At 34.9% G+C, this 23406-nt stretch overlaps 1 protein-coding gene across 1 annotated transcript in view; it reads left to right on the forward strand.

Annotated features, from left to right (window-relative positions):
• Positions 1 to 15481, forward strand: part of LOC145684327 (uncharacterized) — a 44703-nt gene extending 29222 nt beyond the window's left edge. The window contains exons 4-5 of the mRNA XM_081756526.1: positions 1065 to 1151; positions 11692 to 15481. Coding sequence (XP_081612652.1) covers positions 1065 to 1151; positions 11692 to 12732 — 1128 coding nt within the window. The 3' untranslated portion in view covers positions 12733 to 15481. The remainder of the gene's footprint in view (positions 1 to 1064; positions 1152 to 11691) is intronic.
• Positions 15482 to 23406: the final 7925 nt, after the last annotated feature.

A 23406-nucleotide genomic window follows, 5' to 3' on the forward strand; every position in this document is an offset into this window, starting at 1 on the left:
GTTCAAAATCTTTTGTCGTCGCGAATCCTATCGAGGAATTTGAAGGTTAAAATATATAAACGATAATCATGCCAGAACATAGACTGAAAGTATTTGAGAACAAGATCTTGAGACGAATATTCGGACCCAAGAGGAACGCGAATGGGGAATGGAGGAAACTTCATAATGAGGAACTACATAATTTATACAGTTTATCAAACATTGTTAGGGTCAGCAAATCTAGGAGGCTAAGGTGGGTAGGTTTTGTAGCCACAATGGAAGAAAGTAGGAACGCTTTCCAAGTTTTAACTGGAATTTCAATCGAAAAACGACCATTAGGAAGACCTAGGCGCAGATTGGAGGACAATATAAAGATGGATTTCGCAGAACTAGGAATAGAAAGTAGAAACTGGATCCAATTGGCTAAGGATAGAAGTCGATGGAAAGCTTTTGTGAATGCTGCATTGAACCTCCGGGTTCCATAGGCCATAGAGAGGTAATATCAAAGACAGAACGAAGGCCATATAAAGGTAAATATGACATATGAGGAAAAAAATCTTAACTCACATTCTGTGAATTTACTTTTTGTGGCTTCGTACATAGATAATTCAGACACTACAGTATCCAGAAATACCCTCAGTTATATCATTGGTAATACATTCTTAGCTTGATTTAATTGTCTAAGAAAGAATCTTAATTTTCCTTATAAGACAACACAAAAAGTAAAACTAAAGAATGTGACTACAGTAATTGTTTTCCAGCTTAAAAGAGTAAATCATCCCGAAGAAGATCTTTGTGTAGATTGAAATAGTGGTGTTTATTGATGCATACTCTATAACTTCAAACAGCTCATTCGAGGCTAAGCGGTTAGCGTATGCGCCTGTGGGTGGGAGACCCGGGTTCGATTCCCGGCGGGAGCTCATGTGGTTCGGATTCCACGTTAATCAGTTGGTCCCGTCTCATATAGCCTCGCTGCTGAAAGGGACGCTAAACTCAAAATCAACTCAACTCTATAACTTCAATTAATAATTATGAATTAATATGTATTTTGATTGATTGATTGATTTATTTATTTTTAATTTCAGGAAAAGAAAGTGAAGCAGTTACAAGAAGCAGCATCTGCAAGAAGAAGTTACGTTAAGAAACCAAATGAAGAGATCTTGTCTATTATAGTAAGTAAATTGTATTCAATTCGTTTTAAAGTGGAAGTTAGGGATTGTCTCATGACATTATTTCTTTTAGTGTGGGAGACTTGCATTCGGTCCGTGACGGAAGAGCGGGAGTTGTAACTTCATGCTCCAGGTATCCTCAGTGCTAAGAAAGAGATGTTAAACTCAAACAAATGAGATTTTCTTATGGAAGTCATAGGATGTATATTTACGAGGGTCGTTCGGAAAGTAACCTCCGATTGGTTAAAAGAAAGAAACACCAAAATAAATAAGAAAAATTTATTATATACATCTGAAAACTACTTCTTTGCTCTCTTTTTCAACATAGTTTCCATGAACATTCAAGCACTTATCATATCTCTGCACTAGCTTAAAAATTTAATTAGCATAAAACTCTCTTGCCTGTGCCTTCAGCCAGCCTGTGACCTCATCTTTCAGCTCCTCGTCATCACCAAAGTGCTGAGATCCAAACCACTTCACTACTTCATATAACACAGTCCTTGAAATTTGTGGAAATTCATCGGAAAGCTCTGAGATTGTAAAACGTCGATTTTCTCCTTTTTCATTAAAAGTGCCTTAGTTTGCTAGCTAGAGGTCAAACCCATCTGTCAGTGACACTTGACAGCAGCACTGTTGCCAGCGTGGTTCGTATTATTGTAAAAAACATGGATTTTGGGAATAACTCAATAATACACGTGTGCAACGTTTGCAAGAATTCATCAACGTACTTTTTCTGTCAAATTCAATATATGGGCATCCAGATTGTACGGTAGTATTGAGAAATGTTGAAAAAATTACGGCTATGACTTCTGTGATTCAGTGTAATCGATTAAAAATAAAAAAAAAAAAAAATCCGACCCTGGCAACATTTTTAATGTTTATTATTAAATCATGCATAGCAAGAAACATATTTGTGTCTCAAAATTTTCTCAATATATAGGTCTTTCTGTTATAAAGAGCGTTTCTTCTCATTCCATTTAGTTTTTTTTTTTTTTTTTTTAGTTATACGGTCTTAAACATCGGGTTCGGTAACTTTTGGGACACCCTGTATATAATGAACAAGCACTTCATGGCAACAAATATATACAATTGAGAAACTTCAACAAAGTAAATCATACGAGGGTGATTCAGAAAGTAATGGCTCCAAAGTGATACCTTTATTTCTGTTTGATAGATACAGCAATGTCAGCTACAAGTGGTGGTATCATTTTTCAACATAGTCCCCATTACGGGCAACACACTTGCGCCAACGCGAAACAAGATTTTTGATGCCGTCGACGAAAAATTGGGGTGGCTGGTGGCGACACTATTGCCGAACTGCTGCTTCCACCTCTGCGTCACAACTGAAGCGTTGGCCCTTAAGGTGATCCTTAAGTTTGGGGGGAAAAAAGCCCAAAGTCACAGGGCGCAAGGTCCGGACTATAGACAGGATGAGGCAGAATGTTAACAACACCTTGCCAGCGGATGGGACAACTTTGAAATTTTTGGCGAAGAAGAAGACGTGTGGTGGTACTCCATCGACTGACTCTTCGTTTCCGGGTCGTAATGGTGTATCCATGACTCGTCGCCGGCGATGAATGTTCCTAGGCGCACAACCTTCCGCAGTCAGAAATTCAATGGATACCTTGTATTGCTTCATTACTCTGGAACGAGAAGAGATAGGAAAGGTGGAATAAATGACATTCTGTAGTTTCAACATCAGTGCATTAAGGTTAGTTTAAAGGGACAAGTTTTGTCGATAGATGGCAGTACAATCTTCGTATCTCTTCCATGTATTTTTTTTACCTTTCATGAAAATTCACGATTTCTGTTACAAATTTCAACCTACAGACTTCAAATTTTTAGAAAAGTAACTTCATAATCTATCGACGGCAATAATCCGTGCCGATTTTTTATTAAAAATTTTCTTCATTGTTGAAATGGCTTGATTGTTGAAATGGATATCTAAACCTTTAACAATGGAACTGTTTCAACAATGAAGAAAATTCTAAATAAAAAATCGGCACGGATTGTTCCCTTTAGTAGTTTATGAAGTCCCTTTTCTAAAAATTTGAAGTTTCTACGTTGAAATTTGTAAAATAAATTGTAAATTTTCGTGAAAGGTAAAAAATACATGGGAGAGATACGAAAACTATAGTGACATCTATCAGCAAAACCTGTCCCTTTACACTAACCTTAATGATAAACAGTTTAGAATTTTTGCAGTACTATTGGCCAAGTAGTGGACTTGGAGGCATTACTTTCTGAATCACCCACGCATATGCAGTACGTCAAGTCATATAAATTCATTTCTTGTGATTTGAGTAATGAGTATACTTATTTTAGTGATTCATCCTAAATCAAATATTATGTTTGATTTGTTTCCATAATAGGTGCAAAGTGCAGCGTGCTTGCATTGTGTTATTCGTTTATTTATTTATTTTTGTGGTTTCACATTACGCAATTGAAGCACCATGGTAAGAGTCACTGCCGTGATGTCACTTCCGTTATTATTCAGTTTCCCATCATAAAGAGTTAGCAAAATGAAAGGTATGTGGCACCATGACTTAGAATTGCTTAATTGTGCTGCAATCTGTGTATAATATAAAAACTAGGCACCAGGGGCGGCTTGTCTATAAGTGCTGCAGAACTACCAGCCATTTTAGTGGAATAAATATATTTTTAATTGAGTTGAATTGTGTTTAATTTAATCAAGGTAATAACATGTAATGATAATATTTGGTCCAATAGTGTCCTGAAATTGTACTGCTGGATATGCTACATAGCGTAGAATTACTAGAAACACATTCTGAAGCTTAATAATATTGCAAGAACTGTGCACGGATTGCCCTATGCTTTAGCATTGAGACCAAGATATTCACCAGCCGCACTGCATTACGTTTTCCTTGTTTCTTAGATAGGATTTACTAGAGCTGCACTTCCAGCAGCTCAGAACTCACGAATACTTCCGAAGAAGCCGAAGACACACGACGTGATGTACAGTACACGAGGCGCTTCTCTTGCTTTTGATAAAGGTCTTCAGTGTAATTGTTGTGCGCTTTGAAAATAATAGTATTCCATGTTCGAGTTTGTGCAAATTTTCTGAACAAACACAGTTTGTGTAACAATTTTAAGGAAAGCATAGAACTCTTGGAAATTCTTCTAACTACACCAATGACAATAGGTGAAGCAGAACGTTACTTATCTAATTTTAAAATGGTTAAAACATGTTTGAGAAGCACAATATGCCAGGAAAGACTCAATGCTTTGGCTGCCTTATCAATCGAGCGTGATTTTCATATCCACCATGCCGAACTTGAATGAAAGAGTAATAGGACATTTTGTACAGCAGAAGGCACATCGGGTGGACTTCATTTACAAACGATAAAATATCTATAATTCAGTAGTAGGAATTTCTGCCTGTAGACATTACGTGAATCCGAAATTTTTATGGTATCTGAAAACAGTGTTTCTTACGATATGGATATGGTATTTTTAAAGTTTGTTGTACAAAACAATGGCGTATTTAGGAGGCAGCTATCGGGCTGAAGCTCGCCCGAAAGGGGACGCGGCAGAAGTCCTAAACGGCAGAAGTCCTAAAAGGCACAAGACCTAAACGGCATTAGACCTAAAATGCACAAGTCCTAAAAATTATTTCGCGGCACAAGTCCTAAATGGCACAAGTCCTAAAAGGCAGAAGTCCTAAAAATCATTTCGCGGCACAAGTCCTAAACTGCAGAAGTCTTAAAAGGCAGAAGTCCTAAATGGCAGAAGTCCGAAAGTGCAGAAGTCCTAAAAATCTCTTGTGGCGCTACCATCGCGTACGTAAGAAGAATACTGTCAATCTGTTAGTCAAAGTTTTAGATATACTGTTTCATATTACAGAGCCTTAGTTCTTACAAGTTATTTGTATAAATACATATTCTATCGTTCTGAAATAATAAATAAATAAATAAATGAAGCCTACTGTCCTTTCTTGCTCTTTCCATGATATATTTCTATGTTGACAAAATTTTAACTTCCTACCAAATGTGATTCCCAGATCTTTCATAATGTCTGTTTTTCTCTATTTCCACACCATTGACCTCATATTAGTAACATAATATTGTGTATTAGTTATGTACGTCATAAATTTTGTTTCCCTTGTGTTGTTTTGAAGTAAATTATTTTTACATATATATTTCTTGTACAGAAGTCTTTCTGTAGCAAATATTTGTCATACTCGTAATTAACTACTCTTACTCGTTATCATTATTAATAATAATTTTAGTGTTACTAACATAGTTGTTACCGTTGGAATTAAATACGTTCATATTGGTATTGTGCAACTACTTACTACAGAGTGCTACAGAAAAATTTGCAGGTCGCACCCCTAAATAACAATGTAGTAATTTCTGCAAAAATGGCACAGGACCTAAAATTTAGGTCTAGTGCCTATAGTTTTAGGACTTGTGCCGTTTAGGACTTATGAATGTCACCCACTGTATTGCATAATAAATGTTCTTTGTTCAATTTTAAATTTACTGCGTTCTTTATGTATACAGTTGGTATTTAATGTTCACTCGTGAAATGTCTAGTGAGCTTTTGTCCTAATTAAGTAAACTTTGGTAGATTTTTGTCCTACTCTTAATAAAATACGCTCCACATAGTATATATTGCAATTCTGAATGTTTGCTTGGTTTCAGAAGTCTGGTAAAATATGCTTTTTAAACATTTTTTTTATTTTTTATTTATTTATTTTTGTTTTAGGAATTTGTCTTGGGATTCTCGTATTTCCATTCGAAAGAAACTAATTTCTTAACTAATTATGTAATTAATTCTTAGAATGAAATAGGTTGTATTATGTAACTCGTGTATAAGTGCAGAACATACAGTGATAATAATAATCTTAGTAGTACAAATATAGCTGTTACTGTTGGAATTAGCTTCGTTCGTAACATTATTGCCAAATAGTTGCTGCATGTCCCAATGTTGTGTGGTGGTGGCGAATTTCACAAATAAAGCAAGTGAATGAAAAAGGCATAAATCCTAAAAGGCAGAAGTCCTAAAAATCATATCGCGGCAGAAGTCCTAAACTGCAGATAGTGTTGTAAAAAAACGGTTTTTTTCTGTGAAGTTTTTTTTTCAATTAAAAAACATCGTTCTTTTTCATGTTTTTTTTCAAAAGTCTGTTTTTTTTTCTGGCAACTATTATTTATTGATTTATGTGGCAGATTATTGAAATAATCAACAGAACTTGAGTCGAAGCCCTCGTAACTTACAAATCATTTGTTTCTTTGTACCTATACGAGCAAAATTGTGCGATTATTCTTTTCGGCTCCAGGTCATTTTTGGCGTTTTCCTACATTTTCAGTTAGTGACTTATTGCTCAAAAACTATTCATTTGATTGATATGGTTAAGGTCTTGTTTTTTAGAAAATAGAAGTGGGTATTTTTTGGTGTAAGTTGCATTGCATTGTTGCCAACGGGTGGGAAATTATTGAGGGAAATGTAGGGGTGAAAATTTACAAAAAATTCCCTAACCGAATTTCAAAATTTTTTATATCTAGCACCACTGCTGCTATATGAGTTCAAGTCACCTAAACAAATCTTTGGTGTGTTGACAAGGTACAGTGAAATCCTGAAGTCGCTGGCTTCCATTCAAAGAGGGAAAAAAAAATCTGTCATATACATGAAATTTTGACACTTTTTAGGCCTCAGAAGCAAAAATCAAATATGCCGAAGCTACAGCTTCTCTAATTATCCTATTGAAACTTTTTATGGTGCGTTCTGTAGGGCAAAGAGGAAGCTTTCAGGTAGTGGTACGTTTGTTTCAATGTAGCCAGTAAGAGGGTAATAATAGAGGGGAAAAGGGAATTTTTCCGAATTTTCACCTAATAGTGGGAATTAATTGTTTTGGCTGGAAACGCTGCCATCAGACAGACGAAAACTATCTGGAAATAAACCGTAGTACTCCAAGAATATATCCTACAAGTATCATGGCGATATATAACAAAGTAAGCATGAAATTTAAAAAAAAATCTTATTCTACCTCACAAATTCACCATTTTCTTACCATTTCCAGAAAATGGTTTATTATAAATCTCAACTGTACTTCCCCTAATTATTCTAGTGAAGCTTTTTGTGGTGCGCTGTGTAGGCTAAGGATGAGGCTATTATACACTGGTACGTTTGTTCGAATGTAGCCAACAAGAAGGAAATAATATAAATAAAAAAAGGGATTTTTTTTCAAAATTTGCCCCTAAAATCTGGAATTAAAATTTTCTGTAGCTGGCAACACTACCATCAGACACACACAAACTATCTTAAAATAAGCTTTGGTATCCCTCTAATATATCCAACAAGTATTGTGACGATATCTAATAAAGTAAGCATGTCAATAAAAAAATATCTCATTCTACCTTTAAAAAAATCAGTTATCTTTCCAATTAGAGAACAAGGTCTACTGTAAACCTCAACTGTACTTCCCCTAATTATCCTATTGAAACTTTCTATAGTGCGTTGTGTAGAGCAAAGACGAGACTTCCAGATACTGGTACGTTTGTTCCAATATAGCCAACAAGAGATAAATAATAGAGACAAAACATATTTTTTCCAAAATTTCCCCCTAAAATCTGGAATTAAAATTTTCTGTAGCTGGCAACACTGCTACCAGACAGACGCAAATTATCTTAAATTAAACATTGGTACACCACTAATATATCCTACAAGTATGATGGCGATATTTGAGGAATAAAGTTTCTAATTACCAAAAATATATTACGGTAAACAGAAAAGTAGGCAAAAACTAGAAAAATCAAGGGTTAGAACCTAAATACGAATTTTACGTACGCCCCCTAATTACCCCATTGTAACGATCTGTACTTGTGTTTGTTAGGTAAGGACAAATTTCGATTGGCGTAAGTTGACTTGCACTCGGACGTATAAATACCGATTTATAAACAAAAATTTCTAATTTTTTGCCCAAATATAGGAGAATTTAAATTTTCCTAATTGGCAACACTGCGCGCAGGCCCGTCCAATTGATGTCAACAGTTAGGTATCCATCCGAGGTATCTCCCTGGCAAGTCTTAAGGATGTCTTTCTACAACTAAGGAAGCTACAGGGAAAAAAGAAGCAAAGGAAATTCGAAATTAGAAAATTCTCGAATTTTTGACTGGAGTGAAATTTGAGAAGGAAATTCGACACCAGAAGAAAAAGAAATTAATATGATAAACTAGTCCAGCCATATTTTGCAAGAATAATATCCCGATATCTTAATTAGTGTCCACACAGGAGCGGATTAAACAAGTGACACACCCGTGTGTGCCACTTTGGCCACCTGGACCACCGAGTATACATTTGATTACATTTTTTGACTACTAACTCATGTTGTTTTGTAGTTATAGTCTCGACTAATAATAATATCGTTGTAAACAATAACTTTAAGGAAAATTTTCTCTCCTTTTTACATCTTAGTTCCAACACTGTTGGTGAGAAATGCAGGGTGTTTCAAAATAAATTTTGGGGCTTTAAGTCTTCGTAGTACTTATTACATTTTATGTACAATTATAAGCAATGCATCAAGTAAAAGAGCACCTCAAACAGTCTTCGCTACAAGTGATCGATGTGAGATTCATTCGTCACACGGCACACATCTAGTCGATAGGCGAGAAAGGCCCATAAAGTTTCTGCCATATGGCACAAAACACATTCAATTTAGGGGAGTCTCGTTTCAACTGTACTATCTCCTGAGGATTTGCTGACTGCCAGATGCAAACATTATGAGTGTTCACATTAGCTCTTAGGTGAAAGGTCGATTTATCACTGAAGACGACACGATCCAGAAAATCTTCATTGTTATGCAGCAATATTTCACTTGCGAAATTGGCACATAAACCGTAATCTGTAGGATTTAGACCTGTAGCAACTGCAAACGATAAAGACGTAGTTGCAAGCTTCTCCTTAATATTCTTCACACAGACGGTTGCACTGTACAGATTCAGTCTTTATTAAAACACAAAAAGCTTTCTGCTCTCTAGTCTCCATCTTTGCTACTTGCTCTTTCTAATGGCAGACAGAAGAAACAATGCATGTACATGCGTGAGTACAAAACTGTTTGAGTTGCTCTTTCATTTGATATAATATTTATAATTGTAAGTTAATTGTAATAGATACTACAAAGTTTCAAAGCCCTATATTAATTTTGAAACACCCTGCATTACTTCAAATTGAGTCATCCTATATTCATGTCTTTTATATACATATCATCAGGGCCGGTCCTAGTCAATTTGTCGCCTCGTGCAATGGCATAATTTGCCGCCTCCCCCTTTTTCCAGAAAGAACAAATCTTAAAAGTCATGATTTTAAGTATGCTACTCCAGCATGAACAACAAAGGTAAGGGTAAGTGCAGTTGCACTCAGAAAGGCTTAAATACTTACTAAAAATGCAATCCCGTCGTGTCTGTTTATTTTTCTTTAAATATTAATCTATTATGTTAGTGAAAGATAAAGCAAACACACCTGCAGAGAAAAGATGGTAATCCTTTTTATAGAATTCATTATCGAGCTTCAATCTCAATGTATTAGTTTGCAATTCCAGTGCAACTAGCTCTTTTATCTTTATTTCTTGATTTTTCTTCTATATCTTCTAACATTTAAAAAAAAAAAAAACTTTTTTTTCTATCTTCAATGATAAGGAACTTGTTTTTGACAAAAACAAGACTAGTTTCATATCAAAACTGTGATAACGTACTACATGGAACAGATATTCACTACTATTCGAGAATTGAATTCTTGCATTTGAAACAATCAAGCAATTTGTGCTCGGATTTATTCGACCATTTGCTTTAGCATTGTCCATGTGGCCTTAAACTAATGCAACCTAAACTTAATTTATGAATGTAGTATTCAAATAGAAGGTCAGCTTAGTAAATGTAACTACCATCCTCATGAAGTCTGTTTCCAACAAGAAATATTTAATTTAAATAATATTGTAAAACTTTGTCTCATATAGGATCTTTGGGTAGAGCAGTTAATAAAAAGAGCGTCCGGAATCGACTCTCACTACCAGTTTTTATTATAAAAAGTTTCCTCTATAAAAGTATTTTCACAAAATACTATACAAATTGATCTCTCTAGAATCAAGGTGAGTTATAGGTGGTCTTTGACCGTAAGGTCGCAGACAGGATCTCCAACAGAGCCCCGTAGCAGGCTAAGAGGAGTGGAATTAAGGAACCAATGCTCCGTAGCAAGCAGAGGCGGGTTAAGTGGCCAACAGAGCCCCGTAGCAAGCAGAGGCGGGTTAAGTGGCCAACAGAGCCCCGTAGCAGGCTAAGCGGCTGAGGTTAGGATTCCCAGACAGAGCCCCGTAGCAGGCTAAGCCAGGAGATGGGATAGGCGTAGTCCCATAGCAGACTAGAGGCCTGGGGTTAGGTTACTCCAAGAGTCCCGTAGCAGACTAAAGGAGGGTCTCCAGAAAACTGGTATCGAGTTGCCTTCGTCCATCCAATTTATAGGGTCCTTTGGGTGGCGGTGGCGCTGCTGCTTCGATGTCGTCTTCTGCTCCGTGGGAGGGGCCAGAAGCCGTCGTCTGCATGTGATTATAGGTCCCTCTGGTGGGAGATCCTCTTGCCGAACCATGTGGAGGTGTTTGTAAACATTGATGCGTGGAATTGCTTGTTTACCACATCACATAGGATATTACTATATACTTATGACAGATTTTGCCGGACCATCCAAGCTTGCCGCTCCACGCAAATGCACGTGTTGCGTATATGGTAGAGCCGGCTCTGCATATCATATATATCTAGTCGACAAATTATTTATATATGACATTTAGAAAAATACTATTAGGCAAATTAGTATTAGTTTTTACCTTTAGACAAGTTATTGGATACTGTTCGTGACATTATTTTCATACTTATTAAAGACCTGCTTTCACTAAAAAACAAAATTTCATTTCTACTTTTATTTCTTAGTTGATATTGATGAAAACTGCTGAAACCCGAATTGTTAATAGGTATGATATTCATGTAAATTGTAAAATATTTGTAGCGTATCAGTATCTAGCGTATAATTTATGTTGCATTTTACGGTAATTACACCTACATAAAAATATTTCATACTTAAATTGACGTAAGATGCATTACAAATGACTATTTGAAAAAAAAAACGAAATTTAGAAAAAAAACGAGAGGCAATGTTTTTTTTCTAAAAAAAAAACGTAAATTTCTGAAAAAATAGGAACCGTTTTTTTTTCTATTTACAACACTAACTGCAGAAGTCCTAAACGGCAGAAGTCTTAAACTGCAGAAGTCCTAAAATTTAGGACTAGTGCCTATATTTTTAGGACTTCTGCCTTTTAGGACTTCTGAAACTTATATATATACATTTTAATTATAATTGTCATTTATAACGATTAGAGTGGTAAAAATTATGGTGGTTGGTGTACGTTTTATAATTAATTACTGCAAACTGGAAATTTAATATACCAATGTACAAAAAATAAACAGTGCAGAACTACCTCAGATTATGGTATCGAGCCGCTACTGCTAGGCACTAATTTTATTTTTCTTATTTGCAGGAAAAATTGCAGAGGGGACAAAAAGTGAACTATGTACAACCATCAAATTTTGCATTCCAATCTACTGGGTTCGGGCCCAGTCAAGTATCAAATGCAGGATCTATATTTGGCGGTGGTTCTTCATCAACTTCAGCAGCAGCGTCGGGAAATTCCGTATTTGGCGGCAGTGGAGGATTTGGAGCTTTCGGAAATCAAACACAGACCCAAACTGCAGCTAACAACTTCAGATTTTCATTGTCTCATCTGGACTCCTCCAACGCTGCTGCAGCTAATCAGATGAATGTATTTGGCGGTGCAGGTGCTACTTCCGGTGGATTTGGTCAGCCAGTAAATATGTTCGGTGCTTCTGATCAAAATACAAACGTGTTTGGGAATACTCAGGGTGGTGGTAGTGTCTTTGGCGGTAATAATGTAAATAATATGTCGTCGAGTATATTTGGTGGTAGTGTAGCTCCTAACGCAGGGCAAGTAGCTAATGTTTTTGGCTCCATCAGTACAGAGCAGCAAGTCACAAATAGGTCACCATTACTAGCTCAGTCTTCTAATAATGTATTTGGAGGTCAGAGCTCTCAAGGGATGCAGTCATCTGTGTTTGGTGGTGTACCTAGTGGGGAAGCCCAAAATGTCTTCGGCGTTCAAAATTTTGGCCAAATTTCGCCACAGTTTGGTGGTGACGGGCTACCCCAACAACAACAGCCACCTCCACCTTTCTCACAAGGTACCAATAATATATTTGGACAGACACAATCAATAAGCAACTCGCCTTTAAATGCTGGAACAGGATCTGATGCTGGAGGCAATCAGTTTGGTTTTAACAACACTTCCATTGCACAACAACAAAGTAGTGCATTTGGGGTTCCTAGTCAACCTAGTGGGATGTCTCCATTTGGAAACAGCAGTGTGTCCGGAATGCCTGAGGACTATTCAGTATACACTCCTCTTCCTGATTTGACGGAAGAGGAAAGACAGCAATTTGAGTCAACAACTTTTACCTTAGGAAAAATACCCACAAGACCACCCCCAAAAGAACTTTGTGTATAAGATACAAATACCAACTATTAAATATGTAAATGCTGTTTATCTTGTCCGTGATGTTGGATGAGAATAATGTAATATTCCTGTAATTGTAATAGTAAGTACAGCTGTACGACAATGACTTGATAATTGAAAAGTATCTGAAAAATCTGTTACAGAGCACAATATTGGAGAAAAATGTTAGTTTTTAGATAATCTCTTATATAAATAGATTATATAATAGTATAATAACATGAAAAGTGTGCTGCAACTTTTCATTAAGAAGCATAAGGAGTTTGTAACCAGTGGAACTCATTTAGTAGAACTGCTGATATTTCGGATCCACATTTTATCTAGGAACAGTGCTAATAGTACAAATAGTTCAACAGAATATTACGAAAGCTTGTCGACGAGAAGAAATGGTAATAAAAAAGATTACATCTGGCAACATCTCTGATACTATAAATCATATGACGGGTCCAACATATAATTTCAGTCGACAACAGACAGAACACTGTAAATAATTTTAACAAATTCCTAATTGAACTGTACAAAATTTTCCATATTTTATAGTTCTTTACCTACTGTTCCTATTTTAAACCACTTTCTTTTTACCTTCGACAGTGAATTAAGTTCATGTTGGTGAGTACGAACTTCTTATGCTTGTGATAAATAAGCTCCAACATTAAGCTATGTATAAATAACCTTTTGATGAGCAATCATTGCAGTTTTCAAATGTCAAGTCATTACGATTGTGCTGTACAGTAGTTTTAAAAAGTTTTAGGTATAGATGGTTAAGCATATTCTTCAAACGATACTTCAATGCGAGAATGGTAAAAGATGAAATGTCATTTTCACAGGAAAGCGATTTTCAACCTTATGAATTCAATTTATACGAGGACGGCTAAACATGAAATATCTCTTTTCGGCCATTTTCTGATTTTTTTGTTCCAGTCATCGGTCACTGAGATCTATGTGCTGGAAAAAGCTGATAATGGCTTAAATAATAATAAAAAAACCTTATTTAGCAGGATATATTTCTTTTTCACCAGTGAAGTGAAAGTATTTTAAATTTAATTCAAAAGGTTGTAATGTATTTTCTGTAAATATGTACATATCATGTTCGACTATCCTTGTATTGAAATATTAAACCTGTCTCTTCCCTTAGAATACACATTTTAACCAAAATGAAGTACAACATCCTCGTTTAAGATAGGTACTAACAATGCTCAAAAATTAATTTAGAACGGTTCAGCCCTTTCTCTGTTATAATGTAACAGACAGCGCCGTTTAGAAGGACATTATTCAAATGCCGAATTTTACATTGATGTAATACATAGTCAATAAAAGAAAAGGGTTCTGACGTGTAACTAATTAATTTTAAAAAATTGGCGCTGTATTATCTATTCTTGCTAGAAACAATTGTAATGGTCTGTCTACCACTATAGGAGAGAGTTCTTTCAAAGTGTTTCTGCTGATTTTCTTTTAAAAAAGCTTGACATTTTGTCTAAAGCTAGGTTGTCATGCTGCAAGAGTCTTGTAGTTGTCATTTAAAAATTTTGCAACTCTATCTTTCTATTTACTGTTTACACAGTACAACTTTATGAAAGCAAGAAAGATATCATGCAGCACTGCACTCTACTGGACAAAGAGTGAGCCTCCTCATTAAAAACGTGTATTTTGACGTGCTTCCCCTCCCTGTCCAAAAGAATCCGGCGTTTCGGAAGCGGCAAAACTTTTTTTTTTCTTTCTTTCTTTATGTCAATGAAAGTAGCAAGCAAGACGACCCAGAAAGTTGCACATGGTTTCACTTCTTGCAAGATGGAAGAAAATGTTGCATGTCCCTTTCAAAACTATGTTTACGTCGAGAAATATTGTGGGGTTGCAAGATTTTTTTTTTTAATGACAGCTACAAGATTCTTGCAGCTTGGCAACCTAGCTTAACTGTCAATTTTATTGTTGTTTGACAATTGTTTGGACTGTTACGCAACTTCGCCTTATCTTAAGGGAAAAAGAAGAAGGATGATTTTTGTTAAAATTGAAAAATTCTTGTCGAATTTGACATAATTCAGATGGTTACTAATTTTACATCCATAGACATGTAGTACCTATAAACGTCTCACAAACGCAGAAATATTTGTGGTATTTGTTATTTATGTATTTCATTACTCTGTCTAACAACTTTTTTTTTCGCTTTGTTTCAACTACAGATTGGCCCAAAAGTAGGTATACAGACGACCAGCATCGATCAAGTATGATATTTTAATTTATTAAAGTAATGAATTTATTTGCTTTGGTTTATTCCAAGCTTAAGGTATAAGTGAAAATAAATTAAGAATAGATAAGAAAGAAACTAAGTCAATACCTGTATGGATAACAACAAGTAAATGATATAAAATGTCAGGACCGATCAGTACGGGACTGTATACCTACTTTTGGGCCACACTGTATATGTATATTTGCCATAGGTTACGGTAACAGAATTACCCATAAAAAGAATACATTTAAAAGTAACTTACATTGTATTGGACTAAGAGTGTATCAGAATATAAACAGGAAGATACTATTTTTTTTTAGGTCAGACTATTTTTTTTTCGAAGTTTCAAAAATTAAGTTGGATAGTGTGATACTCTGAATGTAGGCGAAAACAGTACAAGAACAAAACCAGAGAAAACAATCATGAGTAAACTTGAAGTAAACTTGTAGTAATACATGTGAAACAGTGATAAGAAGCAATAGCAAAATAAATAAATTATGTATAAAATCCTTTAAAAAATCGTATTATTTGAAGAGGTGGACATATAAATTTTGTAATAATACTGTATTAAGAGTATATGTCTTTCTTCCATCTTTATATCTCCGAACAATGAGGGAGCAGGTAGGTTTTTGTGGCAATTATATTAGTATGGTTGCATTGTATACTGATTTAGTGTATGCCTGATGAAGATCTTGGTTAGAAGATTGAAACGTAGCATGTAAAGTATTTATTTTTATGAGTAGTACCGCCTTGTTCAGCAGTTCAGTGTTTTATTTCTGTTTTTATTTGCAAGACGTGCAGCAATGTTGTGATCAGGTCTTCCATCTTCATATCTCTGACTGTGTTAAAAATATATGTCTTTCTTCCATCTTTATATCTCTGACTGTGTTAAGAATATGTGTCTGTCTTCCATCTTTATATCTCTGACTGTGGCAAGAATATGTCTTTCTTCCATCTTTGTGTCTCTGACTGTGTTAAGAATATCTTCCTTCCATCTTTATATCTCTGACTGTGTTAAGAATATGTCTTTCTTCCATCTTTATATCTCTGACTGTATTAAGAATATGTCTTTCCTCCATCTCTATATCTCAGACTGTGTTAAGAATATCTTCCTTCCATCTTTATATCTCAGACTGTTAAGAATATGTCTTTCCTCCATCTTTATATCTCAGACTGTGTTAAGAATATCTTCCTTCCATCTTTATATCTCTGACTGTGTTAAGAATATGTCTTTCTTCCATCTTTATATCTCTGACTGTGTTAGGAATATATGTCTTTTATACCAAGAGAGAGAACACATTTTATTTACCCCTATTTACCATAAACTTGTGTGCTTAAGATTATCCATAACCTACAGTTTTCAGAAAGGCTTTTCTTAACGTTGGTGAGTGGTGGGGGTCAGTAATGACGTCATCAACATGGCTGCCACCGGAATTCATAGCACAATTTTTAACTAAGAATAACTTTCCACTCAATGAAGGTAGAAACTTCGTTCTTGCGTCAAATTGAAGATAACAAACGTGTCTAAAATTTGGTGTCATTGCCCCATATTTATATTGCCGCCATCTTTAAATATGGCGAATGATTCGCTCAAAATTTAGTTTCTTTCTCGTTGTTGTAAACATTTGTTGGCAAATAACTATGAAACCATTATAGATACGAAAAAAAAAAACGATATGAAAAGAACGTAATAAAGCAGAATATAAGCTTTCCAACGATATCCATTTCGTTACTATATCTTAGAAATTGAATGAGTAATTCTATTTTATTTATCATACGGTGCTGTATTCTTGACCTCTAATATTATGTAAATCAAAACGCATAGACCACTGTTATTTATCCCAAGTTTACCATAATTTTTTTTAAGTGCTTAATATTTCAGATAGTCTATAGTCTTAAGAAAGGTTTTTCTCAAAATTTTGTCCGTGTGGGGATCCGAGTAATGATGTCATCACTATGGCTGCCGCGCCAACATGTTTGGAGCTATTGCTTATTTAATAGAAAGATCAAGTATTGAAAAAGTTCTTGTTGAAAGTGATATTTTAGCTAGTGGTTCACTTACAGGTTTTTTGAAGAGAATACATTTTAACAGATGCAAAAGAATACATACTCTTCTGTCACTTGCCCTAGAAAAACTTCACTTTCAAATATTTCTAAAGCAATACGGAGACGAAGGTCTCACTATAATGGTAAGAAAACTACTGACATATATGAACAACGATTTGTAGTCAAATTCGCTTCAGACACCTTTGGAGAGTCCAGAAATTCTGAAATTCTACAATGATTACAATGAATTCGTTGAAAGAACACGGACTGGTCTTCATGGGAAAACTGCTCAATTTTACATGCAATATATAGGCTTTGTGGAGGTTTATAAGTATTTTAATAGAGCTTACAGAACGAACGATTTGAACATGTACATAAATGCTATACAAAAAGTAACTTAAATATTTTTTTGCCTGCAGTAGACCTGACTATGCTCGCTGGATGACTGTTCATTTCCTACATTTGTAAATATTGACTCAGTGTTCCTTGGTGCAAGACGGGCACTTTCTTAAGGTAGTCTGTCCATAAAGCGCTCTGAAACATCTTTTTCTCGAGTTCCAGTTGACATGGCTCTCGAGCAAACAGTGAACGCTGATGCAACATCAAAACTTACTGATATTACTGTGTTTGCCAACTCTGAATTAGCCAGGGCTAGTGGATGGAAACTAGGTCAATGAGAAACAAAATAGTAAGTTTGTTGGACGTTAGTGGAGTATTCCGGAAACCTGACTCTAAACAGGACCTTCACCAGAGTCGGATCGAGAGAGACAACAAAGATGTTGAAAGTGTAATATCTTTACTCAAGAGCTTTTCAGATTCTTTCGAAGTAATGGACAGAGAAACTCCTTTAGAAACATATCCAGTGGACAATTTGTGGACAGTAAACTAAGTCAAAATTTTCTAAGTGCGTACTTCAAAAACACAGAGTCCTTCGGAAACTTCAGACGTTGTATGTTAGTGATCCAAGGAATGTTGGACTTCCAATACCAAGAAAATTGTTATGAACTGTACTTCTGTGTGTGCTTCTAAAATTATCCAAAAATCAGATAAGAAACTGCAGCTCGTAAAATGTACCCGTGATCTTTTTGCAAGACTTCTCAATATTGCCTCTGAACAGAGGTGTGACATGAGGGATGTTTTGACTTATCATCTGACGGTAATTCGTCTAGCTCTTAGACAAATAGATAGCTCAATGAATAAAACGTAAATCAAAACTGATGCATAAGTAGGAAGAGCTTCAGAAGGAAGATATAGTATCTGCTTCACCTACTGTGGACACAATAATCTTTGATGCCATTTTCATTCTGCGTACAATTCAATTCCCAGGTAACTATGGAGTTCTTGCTTACCACATTCTGAAATTAATCTATAGAGGAGAAGCTAGAGAAATTCACTTAGTGTTTGACGTCTATGAAACTCCAAGTATCAAGGACACTGAACATAACGTACGCAATGTTGAAACGATAGTAAGTGAAATAAACGTACCTGGAGCTGAACAGAAAAAAGCCTTTAATGGCTCTACCAAACGAATCATTCAAAACATCTTTAACAAAGCTTTTATGCAAAGAATAGAGATCTTCTAAAGGTTGCTACTGCTACACAATAAAACGTTATATATTGCTGTAGAACAGATTTCTTACAAGTACTCATGTATAGGAGTGAACATGGATGTGATTGAGGCGAAAGAACTTGGATGTCAACACAATGAAGCAGATACGATGATCATTTGGCATATTTTTCACTCGACTCGTTAGAGAGAAGGAAGAAATGTTTTGGTACTAGCAAACGATTCCGATATTTTAGTGTTAATGATTTATCAACAAAAAACTTGAAGAATGCACAATTATGGCTTGAATGTGGTTTATCTTCAAACAACTCTAGAAGGTACATCAACGTCACAAACATAGTCAAAGAAATAGGAAGTAAAATAGCTAACAACCTGCCAGGCTTTCATGCCTTAACTGGTTCAGATTACACTGCTGCTTTTAGCAGACAAGGAAAAATCAAACCATTTAACATTCTCACAAAAGCGTGGCTCACCAAAGAATTTTGGCTAAATTGGGAGAATCCGTTTTGGTGAATGAATCATTGCTGATGTAGAGGCATTTGTGTGCTGTATGTATGGTTATCTTTCATAAAGTAAGATACAATATTTTTAAAAATAAAACGTCTTATGTGTTAAGGAGTAAACCATAGTCAAAACTTAGATCTGTTGATCCTACTTTTCTTCCTTCGTCGAAAGCTGCTTTGGAACAAAAAAAAAAAAAAAATAAAATAAAATAAAATAAAATAAAAAATAAAATAAAATAATAATAATAATAATAATAATAATAATAATAATAATAATAAATAAATAAAGCGAAACAATGTCGTATTTTGGATGTGGAAACGTGCAAACCTCTGTAACCCAATCGAATACATTGACTCAACCTGTTATGGATAGAACTTAGAAAACAGAAAATACCAAGTGGTATGAAGAGCTTATGACACTTGAAATTCTTCCGCCGTAAAATGACGATATTTCTGAAAGTGAGAATGAAGTTGCTCCAACAAGCTGTGATAGTAAAATAAACTCCAATTATTAGTAGTAAAATTAGTATAAAAATTGCTTAAAGCGGAAAGTTTACTTAATCAGTAGAATAATATTAAGTTACAGTACTTACAAACATATATTCAAATGCTTAGGTACAAAAATGCCTATTACACAATGAACAAAGTTCACAGAAAAATATTTCATTTCTTTGTACTTAATATTTAATTATGATTATTACATTACAAATCCATATTAGTAAATTAAAGAGGTCAATCTTCATTCATAGACCAAAAGAGAGAGCTGGGGTAAATGAGCTTTAATATTCTAGCTTCAGATGCTTGTTTTAGGGTTTGCTAATTCATGTCGGACTTCCGAAGACAAACATCAAAACAATTTAGTGAACATGCCAATAGCAACAACTCCCAGCCACGACCCCTCTTCAGTTTTATTAGGAATAGGAAAAGAAAGTGTGAGAAAAGAGAAGAAGGTAGGAGAGAAGGAGAAAAGGAGGGAAAGAAGAAAGGAGAGGAAATTGGAGGAGAAGGAATTACTGGATGAATATGGGAATATGGTGAAGAAACTCGAATAGTCTTAAAAAGGTAATTCATATCCAAATGCTATTACTTGATGATCAATGCTGAAGTGATCTGGAAGAGACATATGTCCCCTCATACGACTCTGACCTGGATCCAGGCAACTGCACAAGTGGGAGTTGTCCTAACCCAGCCCAGGTGACGAGAAGTTTAATTTAATTGTTTGTCTATTGTTTCGAAATGTTGAATAATTTGTATCCAGTATTTTAACTTCAGAAAGGAAGATCGAACGCACATCTGAATCAGTCAAGAAAAAAAAGTCAAAGTGTATATTTCTCCACAAATAGAAGTTTTGAGATTCCTGAAAAAAACTGCCGTTATTTTGGCTCATCCTGTTATTCTGGCTTTTCTCACAGGGCCGATTTTGAGTACTTTTGAATTAGCTATCTTTCATAAACTTCGTCATACACTAACACATATGAGATGCTATTATACATTTACGAACATTATCACAGTAATTCAATATTAATGCTACCACTTAAGAGCTAAGTTTATCATTCATTCACACACACTCACATACATACAGGACAGCGTATCGACATGGATGAAAATAATGTAAAAGAAACTATCTAACTACAATTTGGTGAACATTTACTACATCTATTCTAGAACTAGACACAAATTATCATGAACATGCAATCAGCATATATATTAATGTATCCATCTACATGTGAAATTGAATAATAGCATTGTGACGACATATATATATATACTTCACAAGATATTTATTTATACTTCACAAAAATATATATATTTATACTTCACAAAAAATATATTTATACTTCACAAGATCATAACTGAATGTAGAAGAAAAAACTTTATATTAGGATTTGAATGAGTCTTTTCTCATATATATGAAGATTTTGATTGAATTTACGAGTCCTATCTCGTAGATAGCGATGAGTGTTAATATCACTAAATATCTAAGCACTCTTTTTGGTGTCCAAACATTTCACTTTACTTCAACTTTTCGTGTACAAATACGAAATTAGATTACTAATCGTAACCGTAGATATACTTATTACTATATTTCCCCCATTTTTGGATGACGAGCACAAAGTTTGTCTCTACTATCAAGGCGACTAGTTTACTTCTCTGGTCATTTCAATTGATTTACTAGCCCCTTGACTAGGTTTGAATCACTATCGCCTTATATCATTAAATAAACACATTTATTGGTAAATTTGCACAACTCAAGAAAAAAATAGTAATCGAGAATTTCTCAAGTCCAGAAGGATCTTCGTCGGTGAGAACACGTTTATAAAGGTGAAAACACTGGTTGAGATTTAGGATTTGTACAGGAGGGATGGAATCAAATGTAATTCATACAGTAGGATTTCATTTTACTGGTCTGAGTATAGATTTAGTACTAAATTAGAGTTACGCCGACCTGCCTTAAACCCATGCTACTTGCGGTTAATGTAATATTAATAATGTTAGTTCTTACATATGTTATTAAAGAATATCACACAGATTAAAACGAATATACAACATACGGCGGTATTTTTAACATTTATACTTTATCGGATATTCTGTTACCGTGGCAACCAAGAAATCTTCGGGATAATTTACCAAGACTCTTTACACAAATATTCATTTGCTCAATTCAATATTATATTCATATTCAACACATATTCATATCTCAACATATATTTATATTCATTAATTATTCGATCTTTCAAACTATCAACCTCGACAAATTGAATTTTGAGGTTGCAACACTTTGCATCTTAAATCCGATATATCGCATATATATATTCAACTAATTTCCCGCGCATGACGACAAAATTAGAATTCTCAGATATTTTATTTAACTGGGAAAACATTTAACTAACATGGCAGGCACGTAAGCACGTAATGTGTATATGATTCTACACTGTTAACACTATTTTGGGCCCAATACAACTACAACAACCTTCACATCAGAGTTACCAGTGGAAACAAACGTACGAATAGCTAATAACTTGACGAAAGATTCTACCTAGGTAAGCGGATAATGATTGGAGGAAACGAACGTAAAATGTAATTGTAGACCAGACAGTTGCTCGCTAATACGGTTTGTCAATATGGTGGAAAACATTTATTTCATACTTCACATCAATGAATACCTCTACGAATCGTGTCTCTCGACGTCTCAGTTGGTAATTCAGTTTTAAATACTATATATTAAATGATGGATATTTGTAAAGTGCAAAACTTCGGGGAAGGTAATAAATTAAAAAAAAATATTTTGAAGAAGAGAGTAGAGGAATAGATAAGAAAGAGAAAGAGAGGAAAAGCGGCGCAAAGAAATAAGCTAAGACACTAAACTACAAAGATAAGTGGTTGAATTTCAACATACAACAATCTACAGCCAAATATACCTTTATATGCCAAAAATGGCTGACTTACTAAAATGAGTAGCCTAAAATAAATATCTCCAAAGCAACAGCAAGTACGTGCCCACAAGGGAATTTTCAAAAAGACAAAAGCTTTAGGGAAATTCCCCTCCTCGCTGTAATCCGGCTGAGACCTTGGAGACTCCAGCACTACCGGAAGGTCAGTGTGATTTCTCAATTTAGAATTTCTAAAATAATAAAAAAATATCCGGACCCTCAGAAACTGAGAAGAGTTTCGAGGAAAGTATGGAAAACTAGTCAATAACTAGAAAAAATCTAACAGGATTTGCCAAAAATTAAAAAATAAATAAAATTAGATTTTGTACTAGTAAGTTGTCTGCCAAATCTTACTAGTAGCTACCAGTCAGCAAAGTTGCCAACCTTGAGGCGTCAACTAATTTCAAACACTATATACTAACAATAAATGAAGTGAAAAATTCATGGACATTGGGGGTTTAGACGCCCTAGCACGGTATTACTAGAGTCTACTGTAACAGATTTACTAGATTATTTAATCCTGTCCACTTCGCCACCTCTACAAACAATAATAAACTTGGCTTGGTCGGGTGACGTGAAAAAAAATTCAAAGTTGCTGGGTATTATCATAAATATAAGTCAAACGCATATATCTAAATTGTATTAATTCTACAAACAGCTATTCTGTCATGTAATTAACTTTGAGGTATCCGGAATCATTTGCCATATGGATATTATTTGTATTGTCAAGCTGGTTGATCAAGTAACTGGTGTATTTACTGTGGAAAAGTCGAGCCACTAAGTGAAAAATACCATCCATCGTTTTCTACATATCACATTACCCTCATATAAAAATCTGACGTGACAATTAATGCACTAAGGAATTTATTATTATATATATATAAATATTCAATACTT

The sequence above is a fragment of the Thermobia domestica genome, chromosome 4 (assembly GCF_964235325.1).
Source record: "Thermobia domestica chromosome 4, izTheDome1.hap1.1, whole genome shotgun sequence".
Lineage (NCBI taxonomy): Eukaryota > Metazoa > Arthropoda > Insecta > Zygentoma > Lepismatidae > Thermobia > Thermobia domestica.